The sequence below is a fragment of the Telmatherina bonti genome, assembly GCF_933228915.1.
Source record: "Telmatherina bonti genome assembly, chromosome: 5".
Lineage (NCBI taxonomy): Eukaryota > Metazoa > Chordata > Actinopteri > Atheriniformes > Telmatherinidae > Telmatherina > Telmatherina bonti.
The window spans coordinates 19,479,390-19,497,935 of record NC_136623.1 but is presented as its reverse complement, the minus strand read 5'-3'; the positions used below and the strand labels follow the sequence as shown (position 1 = coordinate 19,497,935).

Here is an 18,546-nt window from a genome sequence, read left to right as displayed (position 1 = left end):
CCTTCTTTTTGAAAGAAAACCTGTCACTCTAAATAATTAAATTAAGGCCTAAACTGAGTTTCTATCTCCTTTCCACGGAGCTGCTAGCAAACAACAACATAAACGTCACATGACGTTTAGTCACGCGCTCTTCATGAATGACGCGTCAGCTTCTCCAGTTTTCTTCAAAATGTACAAAGATGAGTCTAAAATAATTCAGATACATAACGCTATAAGATATACAACATGTTTTTGTTTGATTAAAAAAAATATTCTTGCTATTATCATGCTTTAAGCAAAACACTAAAGTACAGCTCAGCCAAAGGCAATTCAAAACTACATTACCCATAATCCCATCAGTGGAAACAAACACGAGGTAAAAGGGCATGAAAAGTCAAAGTTGGTCCCTGTTATTAGCTAATCCCTATAATTATTGTGCTTGAAATTATATTGACACATGTGTGAATACTTTAAAGCAGTTGCTTTCGGATAAATATCTCTCAGAGCTGCTGAATTACGTCAGATTTACAACACTGGCCAGCGAGGCAGTCACTTCCGTATCACAGACCTGGATTTTCCTGGTGTAGTTAAGTCTCAATTACTATTCATACAACCTAAAACCCTACCGAAACACAACAGTGCCTTCCAGATCTGAGAATGGCTACAAACGAATCAAGATTTTTGTCAGACACAACGGGGGTCCAGGGAGGTAGAGGTAAAATCCTCCTGACACACACCAGCCTGCCTGCAGCAGAGCTCCCAGTGGACTCCACTACTGGAAAAGACACCGGGAAAGCCTCGGGAGGTAAATTAACAAAAAAAAAAAAAAAGGTTTTGCTGCTAGTGAATTATTTTTTTTTCCTCTGGTCAAATGTGTTTCTGAAATCCTCTTAGTTCATTAGTACATGCCAGTATGAAGAAACTGGTGAAACAGCTATGTAATCAGTTCGCCTAAAAAGTGATAACATTTGTAATCAAATTCTTAAGCATGTCGTGTTTCTTTGTGTACTTATGACCAATCTGAATTCTGGTAAGTTATAACATATTTTGGCTTCAACCCCTCAAATTATAAATAGGGGAGTTGAATGACGGATGTTGTGGCTGGAAGCCAAATTTTTTTAACTGTCTGTCAGGACAGATGATCTGCTGAAAAAGTGTCTGTCTCCAGGAAATGACTCAAGAACCTAGACTGATCACCCATGAAGAAGCGGAATTACTGTATGGTTACCGGATTTGCTCCCACTCTTACCTCTGGACTCAGATTCTGAGAAATAAAACACAAACTGTACAGTTACTTCCAGGGGCTTGTCATATCTAAAGCAGTTGTACTGATCATCTTTCCTGAGAAAGGAAGACATTACAACTAAATCATTTGTCTCATTCAACATTCAGTTTTCCTACTTTGAAATGGAAAGGCTGTGTGTGTGTGTGTGTGTGTGTGTGTGTGTGTGTGTGTTTTGAAACCATGCCCTACCCTCTTCCTTGACATTTGATCCCCCAGGGTTGAGTCACTACCACCTGCTACAGGACATAAACTTGTTGGAAATGTGTCAAAGAGGAAATACAGTATCCACATTTGATTATTAGTGCAATGAAATGTTGATTTTATTTATAGGATGTATGTAAGATATATGTTGGTCTTATATATAATAGTAGGAATACACAAAAGTTATTGAGGAGTTTGGTAAGGGCAGGTGATTAGAAATTATACTTGATATTGGTGGACTTTGCTTGTATTTGTGCCATCTCAGCTCTGTCCCACTGTGTCATAGCTGCTGTTAGGCTTGAAGACAAGGTGAAGAGAAATTACTACATCTTTGCTGATGTTATACTAAATGATTTTGTTTATTTCAAATAGACCAGACTGGTGCCTCACATTTATTTACTTGTTTGGTGACCACATGAACTGCTATAAGTCAGTCTAAATGTTAAATTGAGCACATAAAACAAGGCCTACTGTGATGCTTCCTTTATCACAATTTTTCTTTTGCTTTTGCTTAGTTTTTTTGTTTGTTTGTTTTTTGCTTGGGATAATTTAAATCCCCAAAGAAACCCAAATTAGGAGGTGGCATGACTTCTGTTACTGATTTTTATGACTTATTTTTCCATGTCTCATGCTGTGTGTTGCTCTGTCATTCACAGAATCAGCAGAGATGAAGGGAGATGGAGTCAAAACATGCCAGTTTCACTTAATGGGAAAGTGTCACTTTGGACCCAGATGCCGCTTATCTCACAAGTATGTAAATATTATGAAGATAGTTCACATTTCTTTGCTTTTTAGATAAATTGAAAGCTTCTTCTGCATTTATTTTCACTACTTTAAGAGTCTTTATATTACGGTATTTAGATTCAGTCAACACATTCTAAACATAATTTTCAGATAGTAAAACTAAGATATATATATGTATATATATATATATATATATATATATATATATATATATATATATATATATATATATATATATATATATATATGATTGAAGTTATTAATATACATGTTTATATTTAAGATTAGTCTTCTCACATTGCAGTACAGACTGAGACTGATACTAGATGTGATTCATATCCTGACCCTATATTAAGAATAATCTGTCAAATGGATTGAAAGACCTGCGATTTTTTTCTAATTTGTCATGTTTCATGTGCATAATTTCCATGGCCCTTGCTCTCATTTCTCAGTGACCCGTCACTAAATGATTCAGGGGATGTATCCTCTGATGTGGATGACAAACAGGATGGAAAAAAGATGGAAAAGAAGAAAAAAGGCAGTGAAAACAAAGCAGCAAAGCCAAAACATGAAGAAGTAAAAGGTTATCCTTTCCTTGTTTAGCTAATGTTGTCTATAATGATGGATGGCAGTGGGATTATTATTCTTTTTATTTGCATCTTATTCGTAATGGTAGCATATGATAACACCTTCTTTCTTACAGGTGTGGACAAAAAACCCAGGATGCGCACGGCAGATGATGTGATCTCTCGCATCCTTTGGGACCCATCAGTGGATGCCTCAGAATTTGTGGTGGGCTACGTGGATCGCTTCCTCGGTGTGCTGGAGCGCCCCTTCTGTGAGTTCAGCTGGGACACCAACCCCTGTGACTGTGACTACTCTGCTGAGCTGGCGCTGCCCAGACACAGAATCCAGTACTTCACCTACAGAGGGCACCGTGTCTGGGACCGCCACACTAGGACTGATAGGGTTTTTGGCTCCACTGGTCAATCTTTGGCTCCCCCCTTTGGAGGCGAGGAGGAGGTAAATGGTAAGAGAAGACTTCATTTCTGCTTCACTGTGCTGTACATATAACCAGGCACAGCTTATAGAATTACACTGAAAGAATACAATCATTTTTATAGAAGAAAATGGCACACAAGACCAGGAGAAACAACTGGACAACTTTGAAACAACAGAGGATCAGCCAGCTGCCGTCAGTGGGCAGCATGAGGGAGAAATACAGGACCTCACTCATAGCAAGAATTCACATCTGGAAGAAGAATCGCTGAAAGAGATGATTCACACCGAAGACAACGCGCATTCAGTTGCAGAGTGTGAAGGAAACGCTTCCCTGGGAAGCCATGGTGCGGAGGAGGCTGCAAATAGGTGTTTATGTTCATATTTTATCTTTAACTCAGAGCGGACTTAACCTACTGTGGAAACGCAAAACATAATAGCATTTCCATTTTTTCTGAAAACAAAACTTTAAGTCTGTAAAGAAATAAGAGAGAGAGGTTAGAGGTCATTTAATGGAATTGTTCAATGTTGTTTTTTTAATATCTAGAGGACTTGTGCTCCATCCTCCCTCACTGACTTTCCTGCCTCAGGTAGAGAAAGAAAGACATGAATGCATCCTGTCTGCAGCTGCAATGGCCAAGTTTGGTTTTATGTTATGAGCAGAATAAGCTAGTCACACAAAATAACATTTAGTTTGAAAATTAAATACAAAAAAGAAAGAAAAGATAAAAGAATAGGTGTTTGACACATGAGGCATGTAGCAATAATATGAAAGAAAATGACACAATTTAAAGCCAGAAATGGATTTATTTACCCTCCCAAGTGGGATGACATGATGTTAAAGCTAAACTTTGCAAATCCATCATTATTAGTTCTGCTCACTTTTTTTTTTTTTTTTTTTTTTTTTTTTGGTTTTCAAATTTAGGCTTCAGACCTCACCAGAGCAAATGTCATCATTTCAAGAAGAAGAACTGGCTATAAACGAGAAATGCGAGGAGGAAAATTTAGCAGAATGGGAAGAGAGCTGGGAAGGCAACAAAGACACTCAGGTGTGTGTGTGGTACATCTCACCCTTACATACATCATCACTGATACGTTTCCTTCATATTTATACCCAAGTATTCTTTTTCTCCGTCCACATAGAGCTATCTCGGAGCCTTACATCTGAACCAGAGTCCACCAGCATCTCTGAAACAGGGAGTAGAGAAACATGGTGGGCGCCCTCCTAAAAAGCAACCCACACATTTCATCACCTTCAAGGCCAACACTCCCGCTATCCTCTCCTGCTTCCAGCAGCTGCAGGAGGAGCTCATCACCCTTCTTCCCTCCTCTGCTCCTCACTGGCAGACCGCCTCCAAGCTTCACGTCACCCTGTGCCTCCTGGTGCTGCGTAGTCCAGCTGAGGTGGCAGCTGCAGGGGAGATCCTCCGCCAGTTCGCCCATTTGGATCGCAACCCGCCTGTGGCGGTGACCTTTCCCGTGAAGCTAAAGCATTTCAATGGGAGGGTGCTGTACCTGAGCCCCCAACCTCAGCTTCACCTCCAGCAGCTCAATAACGGTCTGCAGGAGGCCTACAGGAAAGAGGGCTGGCTCCACAGGAGCTCCTACAATCCACGGTATCACCTAACTCTGGCCAAGGTAGTTGACACTGACGGGGAGAGGATCTTTGAAGGGGTGGGGGACCTGAAAGTGGGGAAAGGTTTGAACTTTGGCCGACTGCCAGTTAACACTTTACACCTTTGTGCCACTGACAGCAGCACAGTAGATGGTTTTTATCACACTTTGTGCACAGTAACTCTCCGATGATGGAGTGTCCTGTCACATGCAAACACTACATAGTACAGTGCACATGTATGTTAGGACTTCCAGTACATCCAGTCATGAGAAAAAATGATTTAACAAACTCTTGTTTACAAAGATTTCATGTCCATTTTAATACCTGGTAGAACTAAAGGGACATTTGTTTGGATAAAAAGGGTGGTCTAATAATGTTTTTCATGACTGTATACAGTCATTTGGGCACGCTTTCCCATTGGATTTAATGGGAAAGTGTATCCAAACTTTTGACTGGTACGGTTTGTTATTATAGAACACATTTCGGGGTGCAATAGGCTGCGGGGACATATCCGTTAAGATTTAAGACTGTTTCAATTATTGAAGTTATCAGTTTTGTTGTTAAATATGGCTTTTTTTTAAGGATCAGTTTAGACAACATTGGGATTTTTTTTTTTAAAAATAAATTTGGCTCAGGGTCACTTTTTTACTATGATTCAAAGAAAATACTTTTTTAAATCAAAAGGATGTAATGAGTCCTTATTAATGACGCTACCCCATGCTGTAGCTTGTGTAAACATTTTAAGAGAAAACAAACAAATTTCACATAATATAATCAATAAAATCAGCTGGTATAATAAACTTAACCTGTTGGAAGTCCATGTGTTACAATATAGTTTACTTAAATAATTTTGTGCATACATTGCAGTCTTCAGTTTTTTTTCTATCATAATTATAGTGATGAAATTAATTTTAGCAAGAAGGAAAAATATTGATAAGTTTACAATTTCAGTTAATGGTTTGATATTATAATCATGTATCATCATCTTTCAAATGTTGCACTAAGTAATAATTATATTTATTTATATATTTTCAATTAATGTTTTACTACAATTTTGGACCACAGCCAAACAATTAGAATAAATTCAGAAAATATTTAATACATTATTATTAATCAGACTGTTAGCTGCAGTCTCAGTTTAAATGATCTGTAAGACTGAACATCACCAGCTGCAAATTCATTTGTGTATCAAATATTACTTCACAAAATGATGTAATTGGTCATCGTTGGCCTGCCTTTTGTCATTAGGCCCTTTTTACATTTCAGAAGCTGCCATGCAGAGTGCAGGGATTCATGTTTGACTTTTTACCCTCTGCCTCTGCATTTAACAGCTAAAACCAGGTGATTTGGGTTGAATTCGATACATTACATTTCTTACATCTATTATAGCCTCTCTATGTGGCAGGGCTGTAATGGCTGAAGGAACATACAATTTGTTAAAGGGCTGACATTTTTTTGCAGTATTTATGTAGTTTTTGTTGTAAATTCTCTGCAACTCGTAGTTCCATGATTCAGGCAACCTGTTAATATAAATATCATATATAATCCACAAGTATAATCACTTCTTGTTCCTCTGCAAATGATTCTAACCACTAGTTTAATTTGAAGAATAAATGCTGACTTGAATGTTTTAAGTCTTGTTAGTGGTTTGTCAGTGAAATGACAGATGCTGCTGTTGCTGTGCTCCAACACACACACACACACACACACACGGAGAATGTGTTAACGCTCTCTGAGCTGAACTCTTGCATGCATAATATGATTTTCTGTCGTCCTCCCCATTTTCCTCCCAGATACATGCACACACGTACGCTAAACATTGGCTGTATGAGTCAGTGAGTATGCTCTCTGGTTCTCCACTGTTTGCTCCCGCATTCGCATTATCTCCCTTCCCCCACTCTCTTTCAGTGACACAGAAAAACTAACGCCGCCCCCTCCCTCTCCTCATGCTTGCCTCTGCCCCCCTTTCTGCAACAGAAGACAAACACTGTAGTCTTTTTTATTTTTTTTAACTCTTTTCTTTGCCGTGTTTCACCGCTGTGTCTTCACTTTGGCTTCAATCACTGGGAGAGCATCTCCATCAGAGTGCTGTCATCACTCCTGTTGTGCTGTTGCATGTTCTCTGCTGCCTCTTTGCAGCTGAACCAGAGTTGATGCTGTCTTTCAGCCTCCACTGAGAACTGCCTTTGCCTACCAATCCAGTGCACGTTGCTTTGCCCCTCTCTATTCATTGTTCACGGCATCCCTCTCCCTCCCTCCTCTTCTCTCAGCATCACTCCATGGGAACCCACTTTTTTTTTTTCCCCCCAGTATTTCATGTTCCCTTTCTCGGCATCTCTCCCTCCCCAAATTCATCTCTGTGTGCCTATTCACTTCTCTTACTTAGTTTTCTGCACATTTCCATCCGCAAGATCTTTTATAGGCAGGAGTTCCGTATTTTGAATCTAACATGTGAGTGGATTTTTAAAATCTGTCCTTTCGGTCATTTAGTGCACATGGCTGGGGACACTTTTGCATTTTACAAGAGTAATCTGGTCAGGGCTCAGCCTGGTAGTCTGGGCAGAGATTGGTTGTGTTGATGGGCGCATGCGGATGTTTGTGGGGGTTGACAGTAGAAGTGTGCCTCTGGAACCAGTTGAGTGAGTGGTTAGACCCCACTAATCCGTGGTAACAGATTAATTATCTTCGGGCAATATCGTGTCACTGCCGTGTTGTGAAGGGGCTTGGGCGTTAAGCTACGGAGGGCTACAATGCAACGATAAAGAATCCCTCAGGGGTGTCTCCTCAATCTTAATCCCTCCCTCTCTCTCACCAACTCGCGCTCACTGAGAGCTCCTCTCTCATCCATCAACACAAGCACCTCTCTACTGTCACCAGACAACCACACAATTATTGACCATTTTATATTTGACCAACTCCTAGAATTTCTGGCTTTGTTTTTCCTCGACATTTTGACATATTTTCGGCATGCATTCAGGTCATTTTCGCGGGATGATTTTTCAAGAGCATCAAGCACTGATGGCTGGCAGAATACCTATTTGATTGGGTAAATATTTCACGGACACCGGCAAAGAGAAGAGCCCAAAGGAGAGAGAAATCTCCCAACTGAGCCGACAGAGGTAAGAGGCTGCCCTTTCTCGTGTTGTTACGGCTTGATAGGGGATGTGGTTGCAAAGATTAATGGTCAGTGAAGTGATGTATGTTGCACCTTGCATGTGTGCATCACTAAATCACAGTGCATTCCTAATGTGATTCCAGGCTTTTGTCTGCAGAACGACTTTTGCGACCTTCAGGAAATCATCTTATTGTATGACCAAAAAGGATTGATATTTTTATTTTCATCCACACAGCTGCTAAAAATCTTCTAATGCATTTTTACAATGTGCAGTTAAACAGACGGTGCTGTAATGGGTTGACCGTATCCAGTGGTTTTTCCCACTAGTGACAGTATTCAGACTTATTGTTAAATCTCAAAGATACTACATGCTTTGTTTGGGTCCTTCAGTTTGGACACATTCTGTACTCCTCAACTTGGTGTCATGCTGGACACTAGTTTGAGTTCTTACCTCCGGTCAGCTGCGCTCACTTGGCTGGGGCGGGCTGTTCATTTTGCAGATGAATACAAGGTGAAGACTGAATTTTAATTGGGGAAATTACTTTATTTTTACATGGTGGCTGTAGATAACTTGTATTGCTTTACAGAGGTGATAATTTTTTTCTCCAGACTGATGTAGTAGGACATGAGGATGTAATGCTGTCTCATAAATTGTTGCCTATAAAGAGGTTGCTTTTAAGATGCTGTTGAATGACAACAGAAGCTGTAATGATAACAGATTTTATGAAGCAAATAGGGAATTTGTGGGAATCTCTTGAGCAGCAAATGCAATAGATTATTTATATTGTCTAATCCCGAGCTGCAGTGTCATAAATAGGAAGAAAATGTGGAGATGATTTTTGTGCGCTCAAGATGATCCTAAATTTAGCTGACAGAAGACGCTTCAGTCTTCTTCTCATTAAAGCTGCTTCACAAAATGGCTCTTTTTCTTTACATCCAGACATCATGGAGTCTCGTGTCGTGCAAGTGGTTTCATCCTCAGTTGTGCGTGAGCTTCATGCATACAGAACACAACAGATTTTTTTTTTTTTTTTTTTACTCTCATCCTTTTTTTTTCCCATCTCCGAGCATTCCTGAGGTGAGAGTCGGTGGTTTTATTCCACCTATCTCCTCGCCTCTCCCATTTTTCTTTTTCCTCCCAGAATCACATTTATTTACCTTCACTTATGCAATGGTAACAGGCATAATAACAGGCTGGCAGGAGATATCACGTCACCTTGAGGCTTCCTATCTGTGACAACTGCTGAGTAACTGTAGCTCCAGGTCTGTCAGCCCCCCCACCGCCTCCTCATTTCCATCAGGACCTCATTAAGTTGCCTCCCCTTTTGGGGTTTTAGGAGAATATCATCTGAACTCTGACCTGCAATAACTACATTTTTCTGGTCCCATACTGTTTATGCAATAGTTATGCAGTTACAGTATGGGACCAGAAAAATGTAGTTATTGCAGGTTATGATATGAAATGTAAAATCATGTATTATTAATGGTTTAATGAGTCTTATATTTTGTATTCTGCTTGTGTTATGCATTGTTTTCTCAGAACAAAAAGCACTTTATTGTCATCCTTCATGAGACTTCCTCTTCTTTAAAGCCCCTCTTCACTGGTGGCATTAACCCTTAATTGTTTATTGCACCTCTCGAAAGGCTTTTACCCTCAGTGTCTGATAAATGTCCCTCACGGAGCTGCTTTACTCTAACGAATCCATTTAAGATAAATGATCATGTACCGAGAAGTATCCCCACCTCTCTGCTGAGGTGTGGGTATGGTAGATGGATGTGGTTCTCAGTGTGGGAACCATCATGTTCAGCATCATTTTAATAAGGGAAATGGAGTGTTGGCAGTGATTTGATTTGTGACAGTTGGGCTGCTGGAACCATTAAGGTGAACAGGCTTATTGTAATGGGCTTAGAGGAGCCCTGTCTGGCCTGCGGGCAAGCTGCTAACTTATTCTCAACCACAACCGACCCAAATCTGAATGGTGAGATTGTTTGGCATTGAATATGACACGTGGCAAAATCAAAACTTTTATCATGCATGGTATTGAACACTGTGTGAAAAATCAATAGAGACAGAAACAAGCCCCGCTAAAGTAGAACACTGTGCTGACTGAAAGTGTTATTTACTGCTTTTAAAGACTTTAAAATCCAGCACAGGCCCTTAATTCAGTATGTGTCATTATTGATACAGAGCTGTATCTGTCTGTGATGTCAGCATTGAGCTAAGCTCTATAACCCTTTATTTGTAATGTTGTGAATGGTTATTACTGTTCGTTCTTCTTGAGCGGTCTTAAAACGCCTCTCTTTTAAACAGTAAATCTCCAGTGGTTTCTTAATCTGTGCGGCCGGTATCAGAAGCCTACCAGCCTCTGTCTTGCCTTCTGTCCTGTCTCTGCTTTGTCAGTATAATAAGGATTTTACTGTGTTTTTTTGGCAAACTCGGATTGGCTGCCTGTATTTACCCTACTTTTTCCCCTGTTGACTGACTTTTGTAAGATATGCTGAATGCAGACTAGCAGACGGTGACAATGATTCAAGCTTATTTATTTAATGGTTTTTGTGGTAGCTTGTACTCATATTTGCTTATATGTACAGAATGTACTCTCCTATGCAGTTAATATCCTCTTTGGTATCCATGGAGATCCTCCTATTCATGCACCATATGTAGCTTGTGAAGTGGAATCTCAGTTTATTTAACAATGTAGATCTAGACTGAATAATTACAATGCGTTTATTGAACCATTTTCTTGATTGTGATATGATGTAAAACTAAGAAGATCTGCAAATATTACCATGCAAGAAGTTTAACTGGCTAGGGGGTTAACATTTTAGTTAAGAACCGATAACTTAGCTTCTGTAAACAAACCAGGTTTAGTTGTGTTTTTCTTTCGTGTATGACATTTTTGATAAGCTTCTATTCCTCATTCATATTTTGTTAGTTTTTGCTGGTAAATGCCACTGCATATCTTAATCCAAAGCACAAAACCGATCAACACATTTGGGCTCCTGCTGTCTCATAGATGTGTGTGCAAACTTTATCCCCCCCTTGACCGTTTAAACCTCTTGTCCCAGGTGATCGCTGGACCAATGTATGGTTGCACGATCTACAGTGACTTCGCTGTCCTTTCAGTTCAGTCATGTGCTCAAGAAAGCCTTCACCCTTACTTGTCCATTTTTCTTCTTCCCTGTTCAAAATTCACATCCTGGATCCTCTGACCCCTCTGTCTTTCCTCCCACAGAGTGGTGGAGAAGGAAACCACTGGCAGTGAGAAATGGCTGCCATGGCGACGGTACCCAGCTATACTCCTTCAATATGGGTGAGAATGTGTCATGCTCTGCCCCGTTTGGACCTCAGCATGCAGATGAGGGACAACAACTTTGTCCCTGACAGCTGGGAGTACCAGCAGGTAACCGACACTTGACACTACTGCCACTGTCCACCCTGAAGTGCCTTGCTGCATCATAATTAATGAATTGTTTACTAAAATTAAACAGCAGTATGATGGATAATGTTTGCCATATCACTGTAAACTCATCCAGTAGTCCTGTAATGTAGCAACAACCTGCCGATCCATGACAACAGTATTTACAGCCCTTTATTATACTTTTCATTGCTCATTTATTGGCTTAGTTATTGAAAGGAGCATTGTACTCTCCCCTGCCATTACCGCTCTGTTTGGTCTAGTTGGTTTTAATTTCTTGACCTTTGCTTTTGACACTTTGCTTCTTTTTTTTTTTTTTACTGTGTAAGTTTGAGATGTACCACAGCTTCACAGCTGCTTCATTCTGCATTTCTCTAGAAACAGGCGACATTTCATTCCTCTCTTCTAGCAAGCTCTCGTGCAAATGTTTCGGCTAACCGTGTCTCTCAGTGTTTGTGACTTCTCTGCAGTACAAAGAGGAGGTGGGGTGGGGAGGGAGAGCGCAAATTATCCTGCAGAACAGAAAGACAAAAGAGAGTGAAAGTGCTCAGAGAGAGGGAACGAGAGAGGCGATGAGTAATGCGAGGAGGTTGCTGAACAGAAAACTGGGCAGAGAGAGGGAAGGCGAACGGAGTGAGAGCGGGAGCCAGAGAGAGTGGCAGTGAATGTATTTAAGTAGGTCACAGATTATTAATAGAGATTCAGTGGTGTGGATAGAAAGAAAGAGATGGGAGAGTGGGGGGATAGAAAGAGAGTGGGAGAACGTGGGGAAATCGGGATGGGTGGAGTGGAGCAATGGGGAGGGGTTTCAGAAAAACAGGAGGTAAGATAGAGGGAAGGTGGAGGAATGGAGAGTGACAGACTGGCAGATGGGTGAAGGATAATACTGTAGAAATTTGTCGGAGTAAAATGCATTTCAGTAATGTTGACTTTATGACATGGAGCCTGATCAAAAGCAAAGTCTGATGTGGCTTAGTGTCATTAAAATCCATCATGGTGCAGAGCAACATCAAGGTTTCATGGGTTAAAGCTTCTGAAGTAAGCATGGATAATGGAGAATAACCTCAAGTTATCTGACTTAAATTTGCAGCTCTCTATCTTTATTTATGTGTATTTTGCATTAAGCGTATTCATGCAATATGATACCATACTGATTTATTTTCTTGCCTTTTTAAAGCAGATAATTTGCTTGTTCACACCCTTTTAATCAGCATCTCCTGCTGTTAATGGGGGTGGGACAGTCTGACAAGCTATAGAATTTAACAGGATTACTTGGTATTTCACCATCTGAAATCTCTCCTCTACACTTGTAAAAATGGAATTAAAGTGACTTTTTAAAAAATTTTTTTTTTTTTTTTACCCCCCCTGTCTCTTCTTTTTCTCCTCTTTCCTTTTCAGACTCTGCTAGTTTTGTCTAGTATATCAGCCATCGCTCTTGTTATCTCCCTCTTGGTGATTCTCTCCTTCCTTATACACTACTGCTGCTGTCACCGTGGTGATCGGAGTGAGGGATCAGAGGAGGAAGAGGAGGATGAAGATGGTAGCACGGGTCACGGTTACAGTGGGAAGAAGGGGCGGGGCATCTGCTGTGTCACGTGGGTGGCGGTTGCCGCTGTCACACTATGCTGGTGAGAGGAGGGAAATCACACATCATTGTGTTTAATGGCAAAATACACATGTTGTCTTTTAGCAGTGGTGGAACAAGTGTGAATTTTTTAAAAATGTATTTTTCTATGTACAAAAAAGATATCACAAGTAAACATGCAACTTTCACTTACGCATGAACACAAAAAATGATATAAATAAAACAGGAATGTTGCTTTTACTGATATTTTTTCCACGTTTATTTTAGGTTTTAAAAAGGGATTTATCATAATCTTACTCGAGTAATATTTAAACAAAATTTCTATTTAATTTTTTTTCGCCCTCTTCAACTGTTAATAATGAAATGTATTTTTTACTCCACAACATCTGGTTTTTATTCAATATGGTAAATAGATATAGCAGATAAATTCCAGATGATTAAATCTGTTATTTAACCATTTGACCTTGGATCTTTTTAAATGATGTGTCTATTTTGGGAAATTTGTCAATTTCTTTTCTCTATCAGAGTTGTCCTTTGCAGAGATAAAGTTCAGGCGATGTGTTATGATTTGATAAAGGTTTAGAGCTAAAACTGTGTTGTTTTAAAAGGATTCTCTTAAGTATTTTGAAAAGGCAAACCTAAAACATTTTTCATTTGTGCTGTTTCCCGTGTAAACTTTTTCTTCACCAATAACAGAAGTTATTGGAGTGAGTGTGGAGATAGGACCCGTATGGAGGTAAAAGGCAGGCAGATTTAGGAATAGAGAATTTATTGCTAAATAACGAAAGGTACACTTTCCACATTTCTTCATCGAACAGCTTATGGATGGTTTTTAACCTTTTTGTCTCGACTTTCCAGTACAGCCTGAGTTCTGTTTCAAATTTAGATGACTTGATAACCAAATAGGAAATGTAGCATGTCAGATGGTTCGCCAAAATTACCAACCAACCACACTTTTTTCTTTTTTTTTCATAATATTTTTTGTTGTAACACTGTTTAAATTTTAGTATTTATTTCATTTTACCAAAAAAAAAAAAAAAAAAGAAAAAAGAATGAATGCAGTTGGAGATTGCAGACCTCCACCTAGACGCTCATTTCTACACATGTTGTGAAGAAGACTTTTAAATATTACTGGTTCCAAAAATCCATCCAGATTGATCCCAACATTTATTGGGATATAAGATGAACCAAGATCCATTCTCAGCAAAAAAAAAAAAAAAAAGAAAAAAAGAAAAAACCCATCTAGTTTTGCATAAGTATGTTAAAAAGGAAAGACAGACAGACATAAACACAGGCAACAACATAACCTTGGCAGAGGTAAAAAGAAAAAAAAACAAAAGAGAAACCTTTGCATAATTGTTGGTTTGATAAAAATCATGCCACTTGAATACATTTAGAGTAAAAATTAGTCTGTTACCTGGTTAAATTAAGCTTACATGCTGACTCGCAGCATTGATATTGTTTATAATAGCTGCATGACAACATGTTACACATGTTGAGTAAATCCGAACATCCAAGAGATTTACAGAATAAAAGGCCAACAACCAACAAAAACACATCTTTAACAGAAAATGCTTTTCTGTAGCTGTTAATAACTCCTAAAACAATGCTTTAATCATTCAGAACATATCGTCTGTAAGCCCACTTTGCTTGTTGCAAAAATCTGAAACTAATAGGCAAATAAAGATATAACTGGCAGACAAAAGCAGAAAAAAGAGCGATATTTACTAGTTAGGCAAAAAGGAGTAAGAAGTACAAATCAACACAAACTACAAATACTCAAACAAAAAAACAAAATATATTTTCATTCACAACACCATTATAATGTTTTTGGAAATTATAATTGATAGGACGATATAAAACTTTCCATAAAACCCATTATTATTTTCAGTCTTTACCTTTTGGCACATCTTCCCCCTCTCTGTCTGAAGCGCTTCAGCACAGGAGTGTCCAGCTTGACCTTTTACTGATTTCAGAACATGTTTGCCTCCAAATGGGAGTCTATCGAAGACTCCCATTTTTTGTGAAAACTGACATAAACTGCTAACATTTAACAGATAAGACAAATAAACCGTAAATGCTCTATTAGTGTTACATTTTTTTACATTCCTTTTCAGTATTTCAGCATAACACTGGTTATTGTGGGAGTAGCTAAAAGCCAGTTAGCACATGTTTTAAATAAAAGATGGATATAGTCACTCTGTGTAAAAGCAGTCTATGTGGAAGTGTCACAAAATAAATTATGACTTAGAGAAGCCAGGTGCTACCTCTAAAAGAAAACAACTTTTATCTCAGCTTATTCCCATGTTTTTTCATTTTTTATTTTTAAGTAACTCTATTATAGACAACAAAACAACCTTAAAGAGAAGTATTTTTGATCATTCATTGTTTACTTTTCAGCTTCACTCTCTTATCTAAATATGATATGAATGCTGTTTTATTGCTGTGAAGATTTTCATTCAAATAAAGAATTATGATGGGGCGTTTGTTAGATCCCAGGTGTGCATTCCCAGTCTGGTGAGCTTTGTTTGGACTTCAGACATTTTAGAATTAGAAGCTACATTTAGGAGGAAATTATGGCAAAATGTGGAAAAAGCTTCACCATGAACTTAGCTTTGTTTGCATGGGGGCTTAGCTTGTGCCTATTTGGAGATTTTGCAGCTGTGTTACTTAGCAGGTTAGAAATGGCAGAAAATGGAGGAATTTTAACCTTTTTGATGTGAACTTTTGAGTTGTTCATTTTACAGACCTCATACAAAAACAACAAGCTAACTATATTAAATACTTAATTTTGGTTCAAACAAAAAAATGATAATAGACCCTTTAAACTGAGCTTAGAATAAAAAAATACCAACAGCAGCAATGCTGTGAGTCAAAAGCTGTCCCCCTCATCACATCCATCATCATGTGGTTCTTAGTCTCCTGCTCAGTCATGCTATTTTATTGTTTTTTAACCACAGTGAGATGTGTGGATTTTACTGCTTCCCCGTGTGTGTGTGTGTGTGTGTGTGTGTGTGTGTGTGTGTGTGTGTGTGTGTGTGTGTGTGTGTGTGGGAAGGACAACCTCAACTTAGCATCAATTTGCCATCAGTGCAGTTGTCATTAACTCACTAGTGTTCCCCGCAGTCATCGGATCCACACATTGTGGTCACTGTACATCACTCAAAAATGCTGCTTGACATCTGTTTAACATACTCTCGTATAGCTGAAGTGAGTCACTAAGAAGAAGCTCAGCTGCCCATTAGATTTTTTACATCTAAAGCAGCAGCCAGCTGTGTGCTGTAAGAAAATTAAAAGCTTTCGCAGTTCTGATTATTTTGCTCCATCCATATTCTGTGCTTTTATATTCACTGAGACACTATTTGAATGTCACAGAGTACAATGCAGATTTGATTTCAGGTTTCATAATATTTTAAACATATCCAGAGAGCAGTTTGATGAAGTGGTTCATGTCTCCCCCTCATGGACTTCAACGTAATGTTGGTCACAGTGGTCTTCTGTTCTGATGGTCAAATAAAAACAACATTGAAAATATTAAACTCAAGCCTTTACTTTGCTTTTGGTCAAATAGAAAAACAGTGTTGACAGTTGTAAAATGCGGCTGCACTAGACTGTTCAGATTTAGCAGTTTGAAATGCAAGGCACATGCAGACACAAACACACATTCCTCCTTTTCCCCTTGCTTTCTAATCTGGGTCACATACTTTGTGGGAGATTGGGTCATACCATTTCTCTTTGGTTTGAGGGGATTTGATGAACATCTGGCCTGTGCCTTAATCTGAATATTTGAATAACAGAAAAATGTGTAAGCATGTTGCTATGTTTAACATTTCAAATATTTTTCTCTCTGGAGCTTAACCAGTGTACGCTAAGACTCAGCCCCCCCAACAACTGTTTATTTCTTTCCCCACACTGTGCTTTGTTGGTTTGCACACACATCACATCGTCGCCTGCTCTATCTCCTTGTGTCACATTCATTTAAAATGCACATACACACTGAATTAAACATTACAGTTATGCCTCTGCTATTGCTTCTTCCATCCCTCTTTCTCTTGCTGTCAAATGTGCACCCTCCCACAATGTTCTCATGCTTCTTTCTCCCCCCTCCTTCTTTGCAGTGTTGCCATAGGCATTGGTTTCTATGGCAACAGCGAGGCTAATGATGGGATGTATCAGTTGACCTCGTCTCTTCTCACAGCCAATTATACTCTAGCTTCCATCGATCTACTGGTGAGTGCTGCTCTCTGCACGTAAAATGTCATGCGGCGTATCTGTTCTGCTACATGCTGTTTGCTTGTGTGGGAGGGACAAAGAACGGGGGATGTGCTCATGTGGTATGCTCTGAGAGGAGGAAAGTCTGAGGAACTTCTGTCTAATCGATTCCCCTTTGGTCAGACATGGTTTATGTTCTGGTAAATGTCCCCCCCACTCTGTTCTGTTGAGGATGCAGGTGAAAAAACACTCACAAAATGACACACAAATACCTCTGGGTGACAACAGAGAGACGAGTCCCTGCTGCTCCGGTTCATCAGAAACGTTAACATGTAAATGATTTATTATTCTATCTAATATTTTTCTGCTGATTGCAGGGATTGTTCCAGCACATGTGTCCCTACCAGTCATTCTATTATCCAAGAGGAATGTAGATGTGGCAATTTGTCATGATTATAAAATAATACAAGATTATTTATTGGCCATTTGTGCACATTCACTTGGTCTGGAATTATTTTGTGGAGTTTAGAGTTTAAATAAAATCTGATGAAATTAATTATGTTTCAATACAGGATCATCAAAGGAAATAAACAATAAGAAAAAAAAAAACCATAATACATAAAATATGTTAAAAAAAAATCTCACTGTGCCACTGACAAATTGTTTATTTCATACAGTTAGTTTGGACAAATGCATTTCAGTATCGATATAGTAATGTAATACCTGATTTTATTTCCATATAAATGACACGAAGTTAAGCTAAAGTTGTATTTTCAGCTCAAATTCAAAGGCCTAAAGTAGGAAGATCTCTTTTTCATTCTACTTGAAAAACATTTTAGGGTACTGTATATATTGTGGAAGAAAATATATGGCTAAGGTGAAACAAAAGGTGGTTTGGTTTGAGAAAATATCAAAAAAGACTTCAGGAAAAGAAAAAAACAAGAGGTAAACCACAGGAGTTATATGTCGGGATAAATTCAGAACTAAATGGAGAAAAAAAAGCAGACTGCCACTATATTAGGTCTAAACATGATATACAAGTCATTGATACAGCACAATTATATAATCTTGTATCAGTATAATAAGACGTTAAAATATTCATAATTGATGTTAATTATACTATTAACAAAACTGTATAGACTTAAAGAAGATATAAGATCATGTATTAAGGTTAATATTACATATATGAATATGTAAATTATATACTGATGCCATATTATTACACATTATTTCTAAATAAGATAAGAAACTACATAAAAAAAACTATTGTTTTTTTCAGTTTTGAAAATGACAATATTTATGTTGTGACATGCGAGCAACTTCCACATTGAAAGAGCAGATGAAGGATATTTTGTATTTAAAAAATGGTTTGTTCTCTCAGAAAAATTCCAG

The 18,546-nt window shown here is 38.6% G+C and overlaps 2 protein-coding genes across 2 annotated transcripts in view; both read left to right on the top strand.

Moving 5' to 3' along the window:
- Positions 1-548: 548 nt before the first annotated feature.
- On the top strand, positions 549-5,313 carry leng9 (leukocyte receptor cluster (LRC) member 9). The gene is made up of 7 exons (XM_079241069.1): positions 549-784; positions 2,122-2,215; positions 2,662-2,792; positions 2,913-3,239; positions 3,334-3,577; positions 4,134-4,257; positions 4,352-5,313. The coding sequence occupies exons 1-7, from the start codon at positions 637-639 to the stop codon at positions 5,012-5,014; spliced, it is 1,731 nt and encodes a 576-aa protein (XP_079097195.1). The 5' UTR covers positions 549-636; the 3' UTR covers positions 5,015-5,313.
- Positions 5,314-11,207: 5,894 nt separating this feature from the next.
- ttyh1 (tweety family member 1) overlaps positions 11,208-18,546 on the top strand; it is a gene marked incomplete at its 5' end in the record, with an annotated part of 18,446 nt that continues 11,107 nt past the window's right edge. The window contains 3 exons of the mRNA XM_079240734.1: positions 11,208-11,342; positions 12,756-12,985; positions 17,061-17,172. Of these exons, the coding sequence (XP_079096860.1) occupies positions 11,208-11,342; positions 12,756-12,985; positions 17,061-17,172 (477 nt within the window). The remainder of the gene's footprint in view (positions 11,343-12,755; positions 12,986-17,060; positions 17,173-18,546) is intronic.

Bases quoted from the DNA above. Each gene is read 5' to 3' on its own strand.
- leng9 (XM_079241069.1), top strand. From the start codon at position 637: ATGGCTACAAACGAATCAAGATTTTTGTCAGACACAACGGGGGTCCAG. The intron at 3,578-4,133 runs GTGTTTATGTTC...TTTCAAATTTAG, and splicing joins GCGGAGGAGGCTGCAAATAG to GCTTCAGACCTCACCAGAGC. The intron at 4,258-4,351 runs GTGTGTGTGTGG...CCGTCCACATAG, and splicing joins AAGGCAACAAAGACACTCAG to AGCTATCTCGGAGCCTTACA.